At 40.3% G+C, this 18,936-nt stretch overlaps 2 protein-coding genes across 2 annotated transcripts; both read right to left on the bottom strand.

Moving 5' to 3' along the window:
* Positions 1-3,222: 3,222 nt before the first annotated feature.
* Positions 3,223-4,197, bottom strand: LOC138905757 (uncharacterized). Its single transcript, XM_070194281.1, has one exon. It carries the CDS (start codon positions 4,195-4,197, stop codon positions 3,223-3,225), a length of 975 nt encoding a protein of 324 aa, XP_070050382.1.
* A 2,257-nt stretch (positions 4,198-6,454) lies between these two features.
* Positions 6,455-6,976, bottom strand: LOC104093712 (MADS-box transcription factor 23-like). The gene has a single exon (XM_009599507.1). The coding sequence runs from the start codon at positions 6,974-6,976 to the stop codon at positions 6,455-6,457; it is 522 nt and encodes a 173-aa protein (XP_009597802.1).
* Positions 6,977-18,936: the final 11,960 nt, after the last annotated feature.

The raw sequence follows: 18,936 nt of genomic DNA, 5'->3' as shown, positions 1-18,936 counted from the left end.
GGGTTACTTTTCTCAACACCAAGTCCCCAGTTTTGAAATGGCGGAGCTTTGTTCTCCGATTATAATATCTTTCGATTCGTTATTTTTAGGCGGCCAACTGGACGAGAGCGACTTCTCGTCTTTCATCCGATAGTTCGAGGTTAGCATTCATTGCCTCGTTGTTTGATTCTTCCGTTGCGAATCGGAATCTGGCACTTGATTCACCTACTTCGACTGGTATCAATGCTTCGGACCCATATACTAAGGAGAATGGGGTCGCCCCCGTGCTGGATTTTGACGTAGTCCGATAAGCCCAAAGGACTTCGGGCAGGATTTCTCTCCATTTTTCTTTGGCGTCGTTTAACCTCTTCTTTAAGTTTTGAATGACAATTTTGTTTGTTGACTCGGCCTGTCCGTTCCCACTCGGGTGGTACGGCGTTGATAATATCCTTCTTATCTTATGGTCTTCGAGGAATCTTGTTACTTTGCTGCCAACGAATTGTTTTCCATTGTCACACACTATTTCTGCAGGAATCCCGAATCGGCATATGATATGATCCCAAATAAAGTCTATAACTTCTTTCTCTCTTATTTTCTTGAACGCCTGCGCTTCAACCCATTTAGAAAAATAGTCAGTCATAAATAAAATGAATCCAGCTTTACCTGGGGTCGATGGCAGAGGACCGACGATATCCATCCCCTACTTCATGAACGGCCATGGAGACAGGACTGAGTGGAGCTGTTCCCCGGGTTGGTGGATCATTGGCGCAAACCTTTGACATTTGTCACACTTACGAACAAATTCCTTCGCATCTTTGCCCATATCAATCCAATAATACTGTGCTCTGATTATTTTTCGAACTAGTGTATCGGCTTCAGAGTGATTCCCACAGGTACCTTCGTGTACTTCTCGTAGAATATAATTGGTGTCTCCTGGGCCTAAGCATATAGCCAACGGTCCATCGAATGTTCTTCGGTATAGCGTTCCATCCGACGCCAATGTGAATCGAGCTGCCTTAGTCCATGGTGCTCTAGAATATTTAGGGTCCGATGGGAGTTTTCCGCTTTTCAAGTATTCAATATACCTGTTTCTCCAATCCCAGGTTAAACTTGTCGAATTTATTTCGGCGTGACCTTCTTCGATTACCTATCTCGAAAGCTGAACAACGTTTCCTGAGCCCGAGTCATCTACCTTGATCGATGATCCCAAATTAGCAAGTGCATCGGCCTCATTATTCAGTTCCCGCGGTACATGCCGTAAGGTCCATTGTTTTAAATGGTGCAAAGTGACCAGCAGTTTATCTAAATACCTTTGCATCCTACCTTCCCGAACTTCGAAAGTTCTGTTTACTTGACTTACTACCAGCAAGGAGTCGTAATTGGCTTCAATGACTTCTGCTCCCAAGTCCCTAGCTAGTTCCTGACCTACAATCATGGCTTCATACTCGACCTCGTTGTTAGTGAGCCTGATAGTTTTAATAGATTGCCTAATAGTATTACTCGTGGGTGGTTTCAAAACAATGCCCAGCCCAGACCCTTTTATGTTCAAAGCCCCATCCGTAAAAAGGATCCATACCCCCGATGACTTTCCCGATGTCGACAGAATTTCTTTTTCGACTTCGGGTACGAGGGTTGGCGTGAAATCGGCCACAAAGTCTGCTAAAATTTGAGACTTGATGGCCGTACGGGGTTGGTATTCGATATCGTACCCACTGAGTTCGACGGCCCATTTGGCTAATCGGCCTGATTGTTCGGGTTTATGCAAAATATTACGAAGCGGGTAAGTGGTTAACACACATATGGGATGACACTGAAAATACGGCCTTAGCTTCCTTGAAGCGCTTATTAGAGCAAGTGTCGATCTTTCTAGGAGCGGATATCTAGTTTTCGCATCTCCTAGGGTTCGACTAGTATAATAAACGGGAATTGCATACCTTGCTCTTCTCGAACTAGGACACCACTTACGGTGACTTCTGATACTGCCAAATACAAATAGAGTTTTTCGTCTGTTTTGGGAGTGTGAAGCAGTGGTGGGATTGATAGATACCGCTTTAGTTCCTCTAAATCTCGTTGGCATTCCAGGGTCCAAGCAAAATCATTCTTCTTTTTGAGTAGAGAGAAAAATTTGTGACTTCGATCTGATGATCTCGAAATGAATCGACCTAAGGCTGCAATCCGTCCGGTCAGCCTTTGTACGGCTTTCACGCTGTCCACGATGGTGATGTCTTCGATGGCCTTGATTTTCTTGGGATTTATCTCGATTCCTCGGTTTGATACCATGAAGCCGAGGAATTTGCCCGAACCAACCCCGAATGCATATTTTTCGAGGTTGAGTTTCATGTTGTATTTTCTTAAAATATCGAACGTTTCCTGCAAATGGGTCAAATGATCCTCTGCGCGCATGGATTTAACTAGCATGTCATCAATATACACTTCCATTGATTTACCTATTTGTTCTTCGAATATTTTATTTACTAAACGTTGATAAGTAGCTCCTGCATTTTTTAGCCCGAAGGGAATTACATTGTAACAGTATGTTCCATATCTGGTTACAAATGCCATTTTTTCCTGGTCCTCCAGGTTTATCTGAATTTGATTATACCCGGAATAGGCATCGAGGAACATGAGGATCTCGTGACCGGCCGTGGCATCGATCATGCGATCGATGTTGGGCAGTGGAAAGGAATCTTTCGGGCATGCTTTATTTAAATCCTTATAATCCACACACATTCTAAGTTTGTTCCCTTTTTTAGGTACTATAACTACATTGGCTAACCATTCGGGGTATTTTACCTTCCGAATAAACCCTATTTTGAGAAGTTTGGCTACCTCATTCTTTATGAACGCGTGCTTTACCTCCGATTGGGGTCTTCTCTTTTGATTCACCGATCTGAATTTAGGGTTCAAACTTAGTCGATGCGTCGTTATGCCCGGGGGTATTCCTGTTATATCTAAATGGGACCAAGCGAAACAGTCGATGTTATTGATAAGAAATTGAATGAGTTTTTTCCTGAGTTCTGGGATCAAACCCGTTCCCAGGTATACCTTTCGTTCGGGCTAATGTTCGATTAGTGTGATTTGCTCTAGTTCCTCAATAGTTGATTCGGTGGCATCGGAATCATCGGGGGTCACGAACGATCGAGGAGTCCATCGATCGTCATCTTCTCCGATGTTCTGCTTATCTGGCTGGGCAGAAGCTGATGTATGTGATTGCTATTTGGCGCTCTGTTCTTCGATTGTATCTCATTCTGAACCCGTTCCTTTTATCGGTGAGGACGAAGATATTGATTTTGTTTCCTCAACGGCGAACATCTCCTTCGCAGCTGGCTGTTCCCCGTACATTATTTTAACACCTCTCGATGTTGGGAATTTGAGGACCTGGTGTAGGGTCGAAGGTACGGCTCTCATGCTGTGGATCCATGGACTTCCGAAAAGGGCGTTATACCTCATATCGCCTTCGATCACATGAAATTTTATTTCCTGAATGGTTCCGTCCACGTTTATCGGTAAGATTATCTCGCCTTTTGTGGTTTCACATGCCATATTGTATCCGTTCAGAACCAGAGTTGCAGGTATGAGCTGGTTCTGTAAGCCGAGCTGTTCTATGACCCTCGATCTGATTATATTGGCTGAGCTACCTGGATCAATTAGCACACGCTTAATTTTAATTTTATTCACGAGTACGGATATTACCAGTTCATCATTATGGGGTTGGGTGATTCCCTCTGTATCTTCATCATTGAAAGACAAGGTCCCTATAGGTATGTATTCTTGAGTTCGAGATCGCTTTTTCTTGACAATAGATGTTCTAGCGCGTTTAAGCACTGGTCCCTGCGGGGTATCGGCATCGCCGATGATCATGTGGATGACGTGTTGCGGTTCTTCCAGCTCGTTTTGCTTGTCGAAGTCCTTGCTCTTGAAATGATTCTTCGCCTTATTGCTCAAAAATTCCCGAAGGTGCCCTTTGTTAAATAAGTGGGCTACTTCCTCTCTTAATTGCCTGCAATCTTCGGTCCTGTGACCATGGGTGCCATGATATTCGCACATTTTATTGGAATTCCTTCGGGCAGGGTCGGTCTGCATAGGTCGAGGCCATTTAGTGTCTTCGATAAGTCCGATGGCTGACACGATAGCAGATGCACCGACGTTGAAGTTGTATTCCGACAGTTGAAGGGTTTCTACAGGATCGGTACGTTTATCGAAGCCGCTTTTACTCATCAGTCCCCGGTCGATCCTTTCATTGTTTCGAACTGTATTGCATGCTGAACCGTTATTTATCCGATCTGTGACGTATGACCGATATCGATCTTGGTTTGACCTTTGAACCTTGTCGATTTCCCTTTGATTTTTAATAACTGTTCTCTTCCTATGAACGGGTCCGTATGGAGCCCCCAACTGATCATCCTCGACCCTAATCTTCGATTGATATCGGTTGTGTACGTCTGCTCAGGTTATTGCTGGATACTCGATCAGATTTTGTTTCAGCCGATGTGATGATGTAGAACTTAGCTGGTTCAACCCTTGGGTGAAAGCTTGGACGGCCCAATCGTCTGTGACCGGGGGTAATTCCATACGTTCCATTTGAAATCTGGATACGAATTCCCTCAGCATTTCATTCCCCCTTTGTTTTACTTTGAAGAGGTCTGATTTTCTTGTCGCAACCTTTATGGTACCAGCATGTGCCTTTTACGAATGAATTCGCTAACATGGCAAAAGAGCCGATGGAATTCGGCGGTAAATTGTGGTACCAGATTATTGCTCCCTTCGAGAGGGTCTCCCCGAATTTTTTTAACAGCACAGATTCGATCTCATCGTCCTACAAATCGTTGCCTTTTATGGCACACGTGTAAGAGGTGACATGTTCGTTGGGATCGGTCGTACCATTATATTTGGGAGTTTCGGGCATACGGAATTTTTTGGGGATTGGCTTCGGTGCTGCACTTGGCGGAAAAGGCTTTAGTATGAATTTTTTTGAATCAAGACCCTTTATCATTGGTGGAGCCCCCGGGATATGATCGATCCTGGCATTATAAGTTTCCACCCTTTTGTCGTTGGCTTCGACTCGTTTTGTAAGTTCCTCGAGCAATTTGGTAATTCCAGGGGTAGTCCCCGATTCTTGCTCGTTAGATTTTACTACGGCGGGTTCTGTTCTGGGGGTAGCTTCTCGAAGTGGATCGGACTCCGGCCCGTGTTGTGCGCGAGTTTGACTCTGTAATTGAGCTATCGCGACTTTTTGGGCTTGTAGCATCTCGAAGATCATACGCAGGCTGGTCCCGATTTTTCCCGCATTTTGTGTGTCTTGGGCTACGGATCGAGCTCCGCCCTGAATGCTTCTTTCCTGTTCGGAACGTTGATTTGCCTCCAAAGCTATTTGCGAGTTGACATCCAATGGTATTTCAGCTCGAACCTCGGTGCCATTGTCAATTGGCCTTCTGGCCACGAGTGCCAAGTTATTGGTTTCATCTTGAAGGCTGGCTTCGTTATCGATTGGTGAAGCCATTTGATGGTTGTTTGTAGTGTTTTTTCAGATTTGTATCAAATAACCACTGTTATCCTCGGCCCCACAGTGGGCGCCAAACTGTTTACCCGAAAAATGGATATAGTTGAATTTATACGTAGTTCCAAGGATATGTGGTATACTTTGATATGAAAAAATATAATGATAAATATCAATGCGAATTTAGATTTGGAGAAAATAAAAGACAGACAAGATTATCCAGAACAAATGAGTCTTAGAATTTCACAAGATGAAATCAATCTAAGAAGACTGAAAAAGAGATGCTTTACTCTCCAGAAATATGTTGCTTTGTGTTACAATGTATGACTTTGGAAAAAACCTCCCCTAAGAGGTGGTAGCCAAGCCCCTTTTATATTGGAGGGAATTGGCTCCAAGTATAATAAAATAACCTTCAGTGGGAGACCCATGATGAGCCAGCTTTTCCGTGATTTATGTCAAGATTCTTTCTAGTGGGATTGCAACGGTTCTTGTCTGTGAGCTCGATCTTGCTGGAAGACGCCTGCTTTGGTTTAAGCTCGATTTCAGTTCGAGCCCGATCTTGGTCCGAGCCCCCGAGTTGCTTCGAGGTCGAGGCCAGTGCTGGCTGGTATACTATTTTGTGTCGACTTCCACTCGAGCTTGATAATGGTTTTGGCACGGGTCGGCGTGATCGGATTCAAGATTTGGTTTGTTGCACCTTCGGGGTCTTGCTTCAATAGGCCATTGTTCGAACTCAATCGGTCATGTTAAAGCCGAAATTTATTTCGACCGTACACACATAGAATAATATTATCAATTCATGTAACATATTTTTAACGTAGAATTAATAAAATCGTACATAGATTAATAATGTCTTAAAGATAAATTAGATGAATTGATTATACTGAAAAGGCAATACAAACATCAAATTGTTTGTAAAAATATAATTAACATCTCGAGAGAGAAGAATAAAACGCTAATAAGCTTAAATAATCAAGCTTAAACACTATTGCTTTTATTAAAATTTAACTTTATGCCACTTTTTTTATTGAGCCGACATGTCATAAACAGAGCCTGAAAACAGTCAGAATCTTCTGAAGCAAGCTTCTCTCTTGTTCCTTCCAACTGCTCCTTCAACAACAAGAGTTGATTCAAGTTTTGACATTCTTCAACATCTATATCCTCCAACCAATCGCGGAGGCCATTCCTCGGGGACGGGGATGATCTCGGCCCCGAGGAACTGCCAGAAACATCATCAGAATTAGAATGATGAGAATTCAGCCCAGACGATAATGGTTCTGAAAAACTTGAAAAGTGCCTCTCAATTGCACAAGTAACATTGCCGCAAGTGTAAGGCCTTCCGGTGGGCGAAAAAACCACCGCCGCAACTCGAGATCCGGTCATGGATTCAAGTTCTCCAGCTTTTTTGAAAAGCCCTTTGCGTCTTTTAGAGAATGTAACCATTCTAGACGTTTCTTTTGTGATTTTCTCGATCTGTATCTTCTTCTTTCCTGTTCCCATCTCCTCGTTTTCTTCTTCTTATTTTTTCGTGTTTTTCAAGTGTATATAGATTGTGCTTTGAAAGCTTTTGAACAATTTGGAATTCTTAAAGTTTGATATTTATAGGGAAGAGATTGAAACAGATACTGTTTTGGTAGGGATTCCTAAAGCCATATAACATTGGTAGTTTCCTATTGTAAATATACTGTTTGCCATATTAGTTTCCTAATTTTTCTGTCTATAACTTCTCGCCGCCTTAAACCAAGAGACGTTTCTTTTCATTTTTTTCCCTTTTCCGAGGGGTTTAATTTATAGTGCTTTTATCTTTTTATTCAATTTAAATTAGAGTTTGGTAAAAAAAAAAATTAGAGTTCGGTTTGACATGTACTTTTATTGTAGTTTATACTTGGTCGTTCTTTTAGTATGTTTAGATCTTGAATATTGAGCATTAATGTGGTAGTATTTAATTTAGTGTAAAAGTCCTAATTAGTTTCCATGTTGGTTGTTCCTATATTAGTTATCTTTTCCATATTAGTTTCCTATTCTGAACCAACCTTCTTTTTCCATAATAGTTTCCTATTTTTTGTGTGTAACTTCTTACCGCCATAAACCAAGAGACGTCTCTTTTAATTTATTTATTTTTTGGTTTAATAACTTCCCTTTTTTAAGCGAATTAACTTCCCTTTTTAGGATTAACATTGAAAAGGAAAAGTTATGTGCTTTTTCTTCAATTTTCGGGTTCGTTCTCTTCTTTTGCCAGGTAAAAAAAGAATTTCCTAACAGGTAATTTCCTAAAATATTTTTTGGTTCTAGAAAGCGTTTGGTTTGTTTGTTTGTTTTTCCAAAACATTTGGTTTGATTTCGAAAAGTAAATAATGTTGTGTAGTCCAAATGGGATTGATTTATATTATTTTCCTAACTTATAAACAGGCTTAATTAATAAGTTTTCTGCTTTTACGTTTAGTTCTTTCTGGGGCTTATTTTTGAATAAACTCGTATTATTTAATTTAGTTTAAAGTTCTAACTAGTTTTCATGTCTTAGCTGTCCCTATATTAGTTTTCTTTCTTGAAGGTTAAGTATAGGGTTAGGAGTTTTTAAGTGTTAATATATGACCGCACTGTAAATAGGGTAACCCTGTAAATAATATGACTTCTATAAATGTGAAATTTTATAAACCACTAGTGACATAGTTTTTCGATCGAGTTAATCTGAGCTACGATGGTTAAGTTAACAAATCTTTACCCGGTGTTTACATCAAGGACCAAATCGTAATTTACTTAATAAAATAAATAACCATATATATATATATATATATATTATTATAAATCTATCTATATTATTATAAAAGCATGAATATTAGAATACTAAATGTTGATCGACGAAAATATCCTCGAAATATTGACGGACCTTTATGCCTTTGCAAAATTAAATCATTTGTTCAAAGAACTAACTTGATTTGGATAGAACAAGGAATATTGAAATTTTAAAATCAACTAAGGTTTTATCTCTATGGATACTTTTTCGACGTAGGACTCTAAATTTGAATAGGAGTGGTGTTTTGGTTATACATTGTCAATTTAAAAAGAAATACATTACGTTATCTATGCTATAACTTTTTTGTGCTTTATATTGTTAGCCTATGGTGTGGCTACCGAAGAATAAACCTCTTAGAATGAATATTTCTTATAATATTTCTTTTCTACTATTTAACTTTTACATATGCTATATTGTAGTTATTGTGATTAGTATCCTTGGAAGAAATTTCAAAAGTTTGACTCTTAGTTAACAAGGTAAGTTTAATCTCTTTTTATTTATTTTCTTCACTTCTACGGTGTTTAATAATTTCATGTGATAAGTACTATTTGCTTGTACATGTTCATGTATTATTAGATTTATACATGATACAATATTTTTCGTTGGTTTAGATGTGTAATTGTATTTTGTATATCGATATGTGATACTATATTTTAATAGAGATTAAGATTTTGTCGTGAGTTTCTTAGATTTTTCTTGTATGTTTCTTTAATATGTTTCATTCATTCCACATTAAACATATTTATTTTGATTGAATTAATTTTATGTCTCCTAATACAGACTTTAGTTTAGGCATCTTCTACACCCATGACACTAAATTCTAAACATCCTTTGATCAATCGCACTTTACACATTATTTTTATGAGTTGAGAATATAATATATAGATTATTAAGGTTAATCTTAGATATCGTCTATAATTGATCAAAGGAAAATAATGAAAAAAGAATATAATGGGATCTTTTATGGGGTGTGGAATGTTTAAAGTGCGAAATTTTGATCAATAAAAATATTCATGAAATTTAATGATTACAAGTTCCTAATGCTATCGTCATTGTTTTTTCAATTGTTGATTTTGCAACGTCTTCTTTTAAAACAACTTTAATTTTTGTTTGTGTCATGACCCAATTTCTCTTCTAGACCGTGATGGCGCCCAACGTTGCCGCTAGGCAAGCCTACAGTGAACTAACTCCGTGGTCCTTTCCTTTGAAGACTTGAAATAGTTGATTTTTAGTTTGTGCATAGATAAGAAGTAAAAATTTAATAAAAAAATAAAAAAATCAAGATTTTTAAAGCAAGTGAGATAAGTAAAATAACCTAAAAACCAACAAGTGTCTACTAGCATGAACCACCAAGACCTGCTATCACAAGTGTACGAGCAACTAATAGAATATACAAAAGAATACTAGTCTACTGTCTGAAGTGAAATAGACAGAAAATACAAGCAAAAGAAAGACTCCGGCTACTTCAGAACAGGCTCAGAAAGTAGCTCACCACGAAGTCTAGTGGTAGTCAAGGATGCGCGCCGGACTGATATCCAGATGCACCTGCCTCAGATCCTGCACATTTAGTGCAAAAGTGTAGCGTGAGTACATAAACAACATGTACCCAGTAAGTAACCAGTCTAACCTCGAAGAAGTAGTGACGAGGGGCCGACTTTGACACTTACTATAGGCTAACAATAAAATGTCACAATGATAACTAAGCATGTGTTACATAAATATAACTGAAAACTCAATAACAGGAAATAATAAACAATCCTTTCACTAATAGTAAATCCCAAATTTTATTTTCATCATTTAACAACTTATATCTCAAGCCAATGAAGCAATATCAATTATAATTAGTTTCAAAGATTTATTATGCGCAATTTATGCCGAGGTCGTACGGCCCGATCCTACATAAAAATATTTAAAATGTGCACTGCCAAGGGTCAAACGACACGAACCATAGATGCATCTATCTGCTACCGAGGCGTTCGGCCCTCTCCGCGAAAAAGAGAAAGTACTTTATAACAGCCGATTCAAGATTTATTAAGAGGCTAATATTTAAAGAAACACCAATCCTCAATAACAGTCAAGTGACACATCCACAACTTCAAGTAAGTAAAATTTAACCTTTTACAATTCCTTTATCAAGTTCCAATATAACTTAAGCAATTAAGTTAGCAAGTAGGGTGCAAACATCGCAAGTATAGCATGGTATGGGTCCTAGACTACCTACACAATAGCATAATTAGTAGCTACGTACGGACTCTCGTCATCTCGTGCATACGTAGCCCCCACAAATAGGAGCATATATTAATCAATTTACCTATGGGGTTAATTCTCTCTTACAAGGTTAGAAAAGAGACTTACCTCGTCTCAAAGACTACTTTCCGGTCCAAGATTGTGCTCAAACCCTCAATTCGGTGCCAAGCGACTCGAAACTAGTCAAATGTTATATATAATAGTCAATACATGTTCAAAAGTTCACATCCTAACTATCAAAGTGATTTTCCAACCCTATTTGAAAAATTCCTAAAATTTACCCTGGGCCTACGTGCCTGAATTTCGAAAATTTTTAAAGAAAGATATTACCCATAACCTCATGAATCCAAATATATGATCTTTGCTAAATCCCATAATAAATTTTGTGGTTAAATCCTATTTTTATCAAAACCCTAGGTTTTCACCTAAACCCATGATTTTTATTAATTTACATGTTATAATCTACCCATAAACTATTTATTTAACTCATATTCGGTAGAAATTACTTACTTCAATTAGTTGATGAAACCCACCTCTAACCAGCTCCAAAATCTGTAAGAAATGAGCATAAATGCCTAAGTCCCGTATTAAATAAAGTGGTCTGCCTTCTGCGATATTCGCACCTGCGGTTCTGCTTCTGCGGACCAAATCACGCAGGTGCGGACCAAGGCAAGGCTTCCTTCTCTCACTTCTGCGCTAAGGCGATCGCGCCTGCGGACCCGCACCAACGGCAAAAGGTGCGCACCTGCGCCTTCGCAGGTGCGGTCTCTGGCCCGCTTCTGCGATCACTGGCCTCCCTTTGCTGGTCCGCTTCTGCGGCTCATGGCTCGCACTTGCGGCTGGCCAAGCGCAGGTGCGTTTACACTAGAAGCTGAAGCTTCAGCATTTTCCTAAAGCCACAACTAGATCCGAGCCTCGTCCGTTTAACACTCGGGTCCCCCAGGGCCCCGCCCGAACGTACCAACAAGTTTGGAATCATAAAACGGACTCGCTCGAACTCTCGGAATGCGCAAAAAAAATATCAACACTAAGAATCATACCCCAAACCAATTGAATCAAAAATATGAACTTCAAGTTCTTCAACTTACTCCTAACGCGCCGAAACGTACTTAAACTACTCGGAATGACACCGAATTTTGCGTACAAGTCTTTAATGACATTAGGGAACTGTTCTCAATCTCGAAATCCTATTTGGACCTCGATATCACCAAAACCTACTCCAAACCAAATTTAAAGAACTTCTAAAACATTCAAAGAGCCAACTTAAACTATTAGGCGCTGAAATGCGCCCAGGTCATCAAAAACCCGATCCGAACATACGCTGTAACGACCCGACCGGTCGTTTTGAGCTCTATCATATCGTTTGGCGATTTGAGGCCATGTGAAACTTCACTTCAGGTATTATGACTAGTATGTGTAGTCGGAATTGAATTTCGGGAAAGTTCGAAGTTAATTTGGATATAAAATTCTAATTTCGGAAGCTTTAAATTGGAGGAATTGACTAAGGTATGATTTTTAAGTAAACGACCTCAGAATCAGGATTTGAAGGTTCCAACAGGTTCATATGATAATTTTGGACTTGGGCGTATGTTCAGATCGGATTTTGGATGACTCGGGAGCGTTTCAGCGCCTATTGTGGAAAGCTGGCATTTTTGGAAGAATTTTATAAATTTGGGTTGAAGTGCATTTCAATGTTATCGATGTCCATTTGGGATTCCGAATCTGAGAATAGCTCCGTAAGGTGATTCTGGTATTGGGAGAGCGTCCGGATGTGGATTTGGAGATCCATAGGTCATTTTGGGGTCATTTGGGGAAAGTTTGAAATTTGAAAGTTTTTGAGAAGTTTGACCGGGAGTGGACCTTTTGATATCAAGGTCGGATTCCTATTCCGAAAGTTGGAGTAGGTCTGCAATGTCAAATGCCACTTGTGTGCAAAATTTGAGGTCAATCAGACGTGATTTGATAGGTTTCGGCATCCAATGTAGAAGTTTGAAGTTCTAAAGTTCATTAAGCTTGAATTGAGGTGAGATTCATGATTTTGGTGATATTTGATGTGATTTGAGGCCTCGAGCAGGTCCGTGTTATGTTATGGGACTGGTTGGTGTGATTGGACGGGGTCCCGGGGTCCTCGGGTGCGTTTCGGGGTGGTTTCAGATCAATTTGAGTTGTTTTGGAACTGCTGTTGCTGGTATCTGGTTTCCTTCTTCGCGAACGCGAAAGGAGTCCCGCGTTCGCGAAGAGGAACTTTGAGGCTGCTGGGATTTGGCCTTCACAAACGCGAGGCAGTGGACGCGAACGCGAACGCGAGGTAGCAACTAGGAAGGCCTTCACGAACGCGAAGAAGAGAGAGGGAGAGGGGGCCTAGAGCAGTTTGGCCTTCACGAACCAAGGTGACGCGAACGCGATGTGTAGATTGGAGGTAGTGCATTCTGGCCTTCGCGTTCGCGATGGTCGCGCCGCGTACGCGAAGAAGGGCGGACCTGGGCTGGGCAGAATGTTTTTAAAGCGGGGTTTGGGTTCATTTCACCCATATTTCCCACGGCCGAGCTTTTGAAGTGGAAATTTCATCATCAAGCATGAGGTAAGTGATTTTTACTAGTTGTGAGTTACATACAAGGTTTATACATGGATTTAAGCATAAAAATTTGTAGAAATTTGGGATTTTGAAGAAAAACCTAAAAATTTATATTTTTTGATTTTGACCACGAATATGGGCATGGAATTGAGAGTAAATTATATATTTGAGTTCGTGATGCCATGGGTAATGTTTATCTTCAAAAAATTTTGGAATCCGGGCACGTGGACTCGAGGGTGATTTTATCGACTTTTCGAATAGAGTTGGAAGATGTTATCAATAGGATTATAATGAGTATTAGAGTATATATTTATGGATTTGCACATTTATTGACTAGTTTTGGATCGTTGGGCATCCGTTGAGTTGTTTGAAAGTCTTGGGAGCCGGTTATGGAATTTCGGAACGTGGTAAGTCTCCTTTCTAGCCTTGCAAGAGGGAATTAACCCCATAGGTGAATCAAATTATTATGTGCTTCTATTTGTGGGGGCTACGTATGCACGAGGTGACGAGAGTCCGTGCATAGCTACTATTATGCTTATGTCCGGGTAGTTTAGGACCCAAATCATGTTATACTTATGATGTTTGCACCCTACTTATTAATTTAACTGCTTAAACCATATTGAAACTTGATAAAGGAATTGTAAAAGGTTAAACTTCATTTTTTGATCGTTAATGAGAATTGGTATTTCCTTGAATAATTGTCCCTTAATAAATCTTGAATTAGTTGTTTTAAATGTATTATCTCTTTTGTGGAGCGGGCCGAACGCCTTGGTAGCAGATAAATGCATCTATGGTTCGTGCCGTTCGACCCTCGGTAGTGCACAATTTATATTTATATGTTGGATTGGGATGTACGACCTCGCCATAACTTGCGCATGATAACTCTTTGGGACTAATAATAATTGACATTTGCTCTATTGATTGAGATATAAATTGTTAAATGATGAAAAAGGAATTTGGGAATTTCTATTAGTAAAAAAGGATTGTTGATTATTTCCGATTATTGAATTTTCAGCTATGTTATGTACTCCATGATTAAGTATAATATCGGCATTTATTTTTGTTAGCCCATAGTAAGTGTCGGAGTCGACCCCTCGTCACTACTTCTTCGAGGTTAGGCTGGATACTTATTGGGTATGCGTTGATTTACGTACTAATACTACACTTGCTGCATATTTTTGTGCAGGTGCATATATGTCTAGTGGCCTTGTGGGCGCAGAGGCACGGTTATTGCGGGAATTTAGGTGAGCTGCATTCCACGTTACGAGTCCGCAGCATGCACAGAGTCTCCATCAGAGTTATCTACCCTCTCCTGTCTAATTGTATTTCCAGACAGATGTTGTATTTTTAATATATTTCCTAGTCGATGCTCATGTATTTGTGACACCGGATTTTAGGGGTGATTATGGGCTGTTCAGTATTGTAGTTGTGAAAATACTATCATTTACTTTGTAAAGTCTATATCTTACTATTTAATTAAAGGAAATTATGATTTCAAAAATCCTGAAATGAGTAATTAAGTTAAGAAATTATTGTTGGCTGGCCTGACAGCGGTGTTAGGCGCCATCATGACCTCTAATGGAATTTGGGTCATGACAACATGGTATCCGATCACTAGGTTCACTTAGGTCTTACGAGTCATGAGCAAGTCTAGTAGAGTCTTGCGGATCGGTACGGAGATGTCTGTACTTATCTTCGAGAGGCTACAGGGCTGTTAGGAGCACTTCCTTTCTTGATTCCTTATCGTGTGATGGATTCCTTCGAGGCTTATGCCTTTGTTTCTCTCCCATTCAATCTTATGCGACGTGAAACGCTTGTTATCAATTGGGAATCGATAAATTGTAATGGTACTGCGGATGGGGTGCAAGATGTTTTCTCCCTGCGTATTTGATTGGGCTATTGTCGTCGCCTTGCGGAAGGATGTTCTGCCATTTCAGCTCAGTAGCCGTATTTCTAATGGTTTCGAGGTTATGCACATGTTTCTATGAGGTTCATGAGTCATCATCATACAGTATTTATGTGATGGTAGGATTCTTGTCTATGTGCCGGGGGCAGTGAAGGATTTGAAGGGAGGTTTTCCTCGTGCATGATTCATAGGCTCTGTGTTTTATTTCCATCAGAGGAAAGGCAATCGGACTAAGAATGTTCAGGTTTGGGTTGATGGAATAACGAGACTTGGTATTTTTAAGCATGTTGGAATTCTTATCTGTGATGTGGCGTCGTTGTCCTTGTTGAATGCATTAAGGATCGTCAGTGTTATGGTCTATCGAATTGCCTTCGGGGCAGGGTATTATGGAATGGTGCATGAGAAACGGTTGTCAGAGATAGCAGAGTGTAGAAATTATGGAATCGAATGGGTATTTCTAATGTTGATGGCTCGAGATGTATGATCTTCTAGGAGGCTTAGAGTTGGTGGTAATTTATAAGTTCAAAAGCTACAGGGATAAATTCAGATGTGAGGCAATAATTGGGCAGCGAAGGATGAGGAAGGACATGTGGGAGGTGTTTTGCGATAGTGTAAATGTGAGAAGGTCAAGTATGAAAAGAAGAAGTAGAGAAATCTCTTAAAGGAGATGGTTTGACCAAAGTGGGAGAGTGACAGAGTATCATATGGGTTCTGTGGTAGGATAACTACATGCCTTGAGGAAAGTTTAGAGTGATTTGGGATTTATAGTGGACATTGACTAGGTCTACGGACTAATTTGGAATATTGGCTACTATACTAAGGAAGATTGGATACGACAAGAATGAGTTGCTCGATATGAAGAGAGATGCAACATGACTTTGGATTGGAATGTATCGTCGCACCTATAGTTAATGTCAATGGGGCGTGAACTGACTTGCACAACTGGTGGAGGGGCACATGCTCAGAATGGTTTATTGGTTTCGTAATAATTGTACTCGGTATAGCGTCGTTGAAAGAGGTCGGCATGGAATTTCCACATGTGGGATATCTCCTGTGAGCAGGTTAGTGGTTACGTGGTGTTGATGAAGCTTCTACGAAGAATTTTACTGGCTATCCGGTAAGAGGTCGAATATGTAAATGCGGCTAGTGATTCAGAGTGTTCATGAAATAGTTAACAGGAAGATTTCGAGGAATTTAGTGGGTCGATTGTGCGAGGTCATGTCAACGAAGAAGAAGGAATCTTGGTAGGTTCTAGGGTTATAAAATTGTAGCTCAAGCTAAGTGGGAGAGCCCCACCGTCTACGATTGGGTTGCATGGTTGTCTACTTATGAGGTTTCTTGTTATCGGCATATTGGTGAGTTATTACGACTAAGGAAAGAAAACATCAGTGGTAATTTGAGCAAAGGATTTGGGGAATGTGTGCTATATTTGGCCTTATCGATTCATGTTTAGGCTTTGGGAAGACTTAGAGTTTATGTTTTGTGTAGACATGATATACAAGGAAAGTGAGTCAGCCGGGTGCTTCTTTGAGAAGGTGTTCATGTGATAGCAGGGCCTTGGAGTTTGATCATATTTGGGGACAAGTCAGAGTGGGTGACCCTCAACAACGGTTCTAGTGGGTTCAAAAAATTCAAAGTGTGGTGTTAAAGGATTTCGAGTCTGTAGTAGGGTTAAGTATCGAGCTTTTGCAGTGGACTATGAAAAGGGGCTTGGAATGTTCTATGTTATCATTGGGTATGCGGTGCAGTATTGGAGGAAAGGAATAAGTAGCTTCGGATTCACGGAAGGTCTTGTAGAACGGGTGTACCCGTTGGTGATGCTATGGTGCGCGTAAGGAGAATATGAGATGGTTCATGGGTGTGAGACAATGTGGTATCGTGGATTCGGTCACTCGAGATGAGGGTTGTTAGGTTTCGTTATGTTAATGAATGGAGCTATTATTATTTCTAGGGCAAGTTGAGAATAAATTGGAAGAAGATGGGTCGGCTAATAACGGTTGAATCGACATGATTGTGGTCATGATCAGTTCCATCAGTATGTTAAGTTATATATGTGGTTTATGGCGGTACGTACGGGGCTTGACAACCACCATAATTCGATTGATTTGGGAGGTATTTGGTTCTAAGGACTAAGTAAATGGATTCCAGAAGAGTCATGGCGATTTAGATCGCGACATGAGTTTTGTGTTCCCGCGGTTTGAGAATTTAGTTGCGTTGCATTGGTTCTTCTGAAATGAGCTAAGTAAGAGGTTTCTGTATGATGAAGGGTTTATTCTACTAGTGGTTCAGGAGTTATGATGAAATGTTTTTTATACTCTCGCGTATTGGTATGTTAGGTGCAGTGAGCGACACGGGAATGGGAAGTTGAGAATCAAGGTTGCTGTTTGGTGTTGACAAGAATGTCATGATCTCGGATGAGCAAGAAAGGATTCAGATGGTCAGAGTAAGCTGGTATTGTCTTTAGCGTCACCTGAGATCGGTGTCTTGTGTAAGAGGCTTTGTGTTCTGATTACGGATTCTTGATTTGCTTTACAACATTAGTGTGGTTGGTGGAATGGATGTGCAGACTTGTTATCTGGTGCGAAAGGTCGTGAGAGCGTATCCCACGGGAAGATTATATGAGTATGACATGTAGTCACTTGATTGATTAAAGATTGAAATCAAGTATGGAGATTATGGTACTATCTCTAATATGAGAGCTTAGGCCTGGGAGGCGCTTTATTCATCTGGTTGTGAACTGTTGAAGTTTGTTCCAGATTGAACAATTATTCTTATGTGTCATGTATAGGGTTGTTGTGGATCCTTGGAAGGTTATTATCCCAGTGCAGTACGATCAGAATCAGCTTGAGGTCCGTGGATGGATCTAGATGTAAATGTGCGCTCTATATCATGCCGGATGTGTTCATTTCAGCTTAGTGTTGTTTACGTAGGAATCTTCGGGCCTTGGATGTTATTTCTGTCGACAGCTATTTCATATAATACTCTATTGTACCGTGTGGGTTGTGAGACAGCTTGATTATTTGTACAATGTGTTGAGGTCCCGCATAGCGATGGTGTTATGTGAGCAGGATGGCTCTAGAGATGCAGATCATATATCGCACCTTAGTTGTGCTTGAGTTTTATAGCGTATGACGCTACCCGTCTCCCCAGGATTTGTATTATGCACTTGGTGTGCTTATGGTTGATATTCAGGCATTTCATGAGTATAAGCATTACGACTCGATGCGTGTTTTATTTAGATTATTATGTGTGGATCGGGTGGCACGCCGCCACGGGTATTTTGTTTGGATCGGGTGGCACACTGCCACGGGTGGTTGGATCGGGTTGCACGCCACAATGGTATCATGTGTGGATCGGGTTGCACGCCGCAACAGTGTGACGTTGAGTACAGTTTCCCACAGCTATTCTTGTGTGTTTTGTGTCTCATTTCTGAGGAAGGTTCATAACATATTTTCGGTTGTTTAATTAGTCACGTGGGTTGAGCAGTTCTTTCTAGAGTTCATTTTTCCTTATGTATCACATGCGAGTTTGTAACTTGTTGGTGCATTGTGGCATCATATGAGACTTTTGACAGTGTCTAAGATGGTGTATTGCATGAATAGCTTATACTTGGTGAGACGAGATTATTGGACCTGGGATCAGTGCGATCAGATTATATGAGTCATATTTAAAAAAAGCAAATATTGTTATTTAGTTCATAATGGGGTAATGGTTCTTGTCAAGAGGTGGGACTCAATGATTTGTCGACTCGACAGTTGGTTAAGAATTTCTACACATCTTTTCCATTGTGGCAATATTGCAAGGGTTGGAACAGGACTTTTATGCGCCATGAGGTGTGTTGTGGGCATCAGATTCGTGGAATTTTGGCTATTGTTGTCAGAGGATGCTATTATGGTCATGTAAATTATGCGGTGCATGGTGTGAATTCAGTAAAGGGT

Source organism: Nicotiana tomentosiformis, chromosome 1 (genome assembly GCF_000390325.3).
Source record: "Nicotiana tomentosiformis chromosome 1, ASM39032v3, whole genome shotgun sequence".
Lineage (NCBI taxonomy): Eukaryota > Viridiplantae > Streptophyta > Magnoliopsida > Solanales > Solanaceae > Nicotiana > Nicotiana tomentosiformis.
This window is presented reverse-complemented; position numbering and strand designations above follow the sequence as displayed.

Excerpts from the sequence above, each read along its gene's own strand:
- LOC138905757 (XM_070194281.1), bottom strand. The coding sequence starts at position 4,197 with ATGAGTAAAAGCGGCTTCGATAAACGTACCGATCCTGTAGAAACCCTT.
- LOC104093712 (XM_009599507.1), bottom strand. The coding sequence starts at position 6,976 with ATGGGAACAGGAAAGAAGAAGATACAGATCGAGAAAATCACAAAAGAA.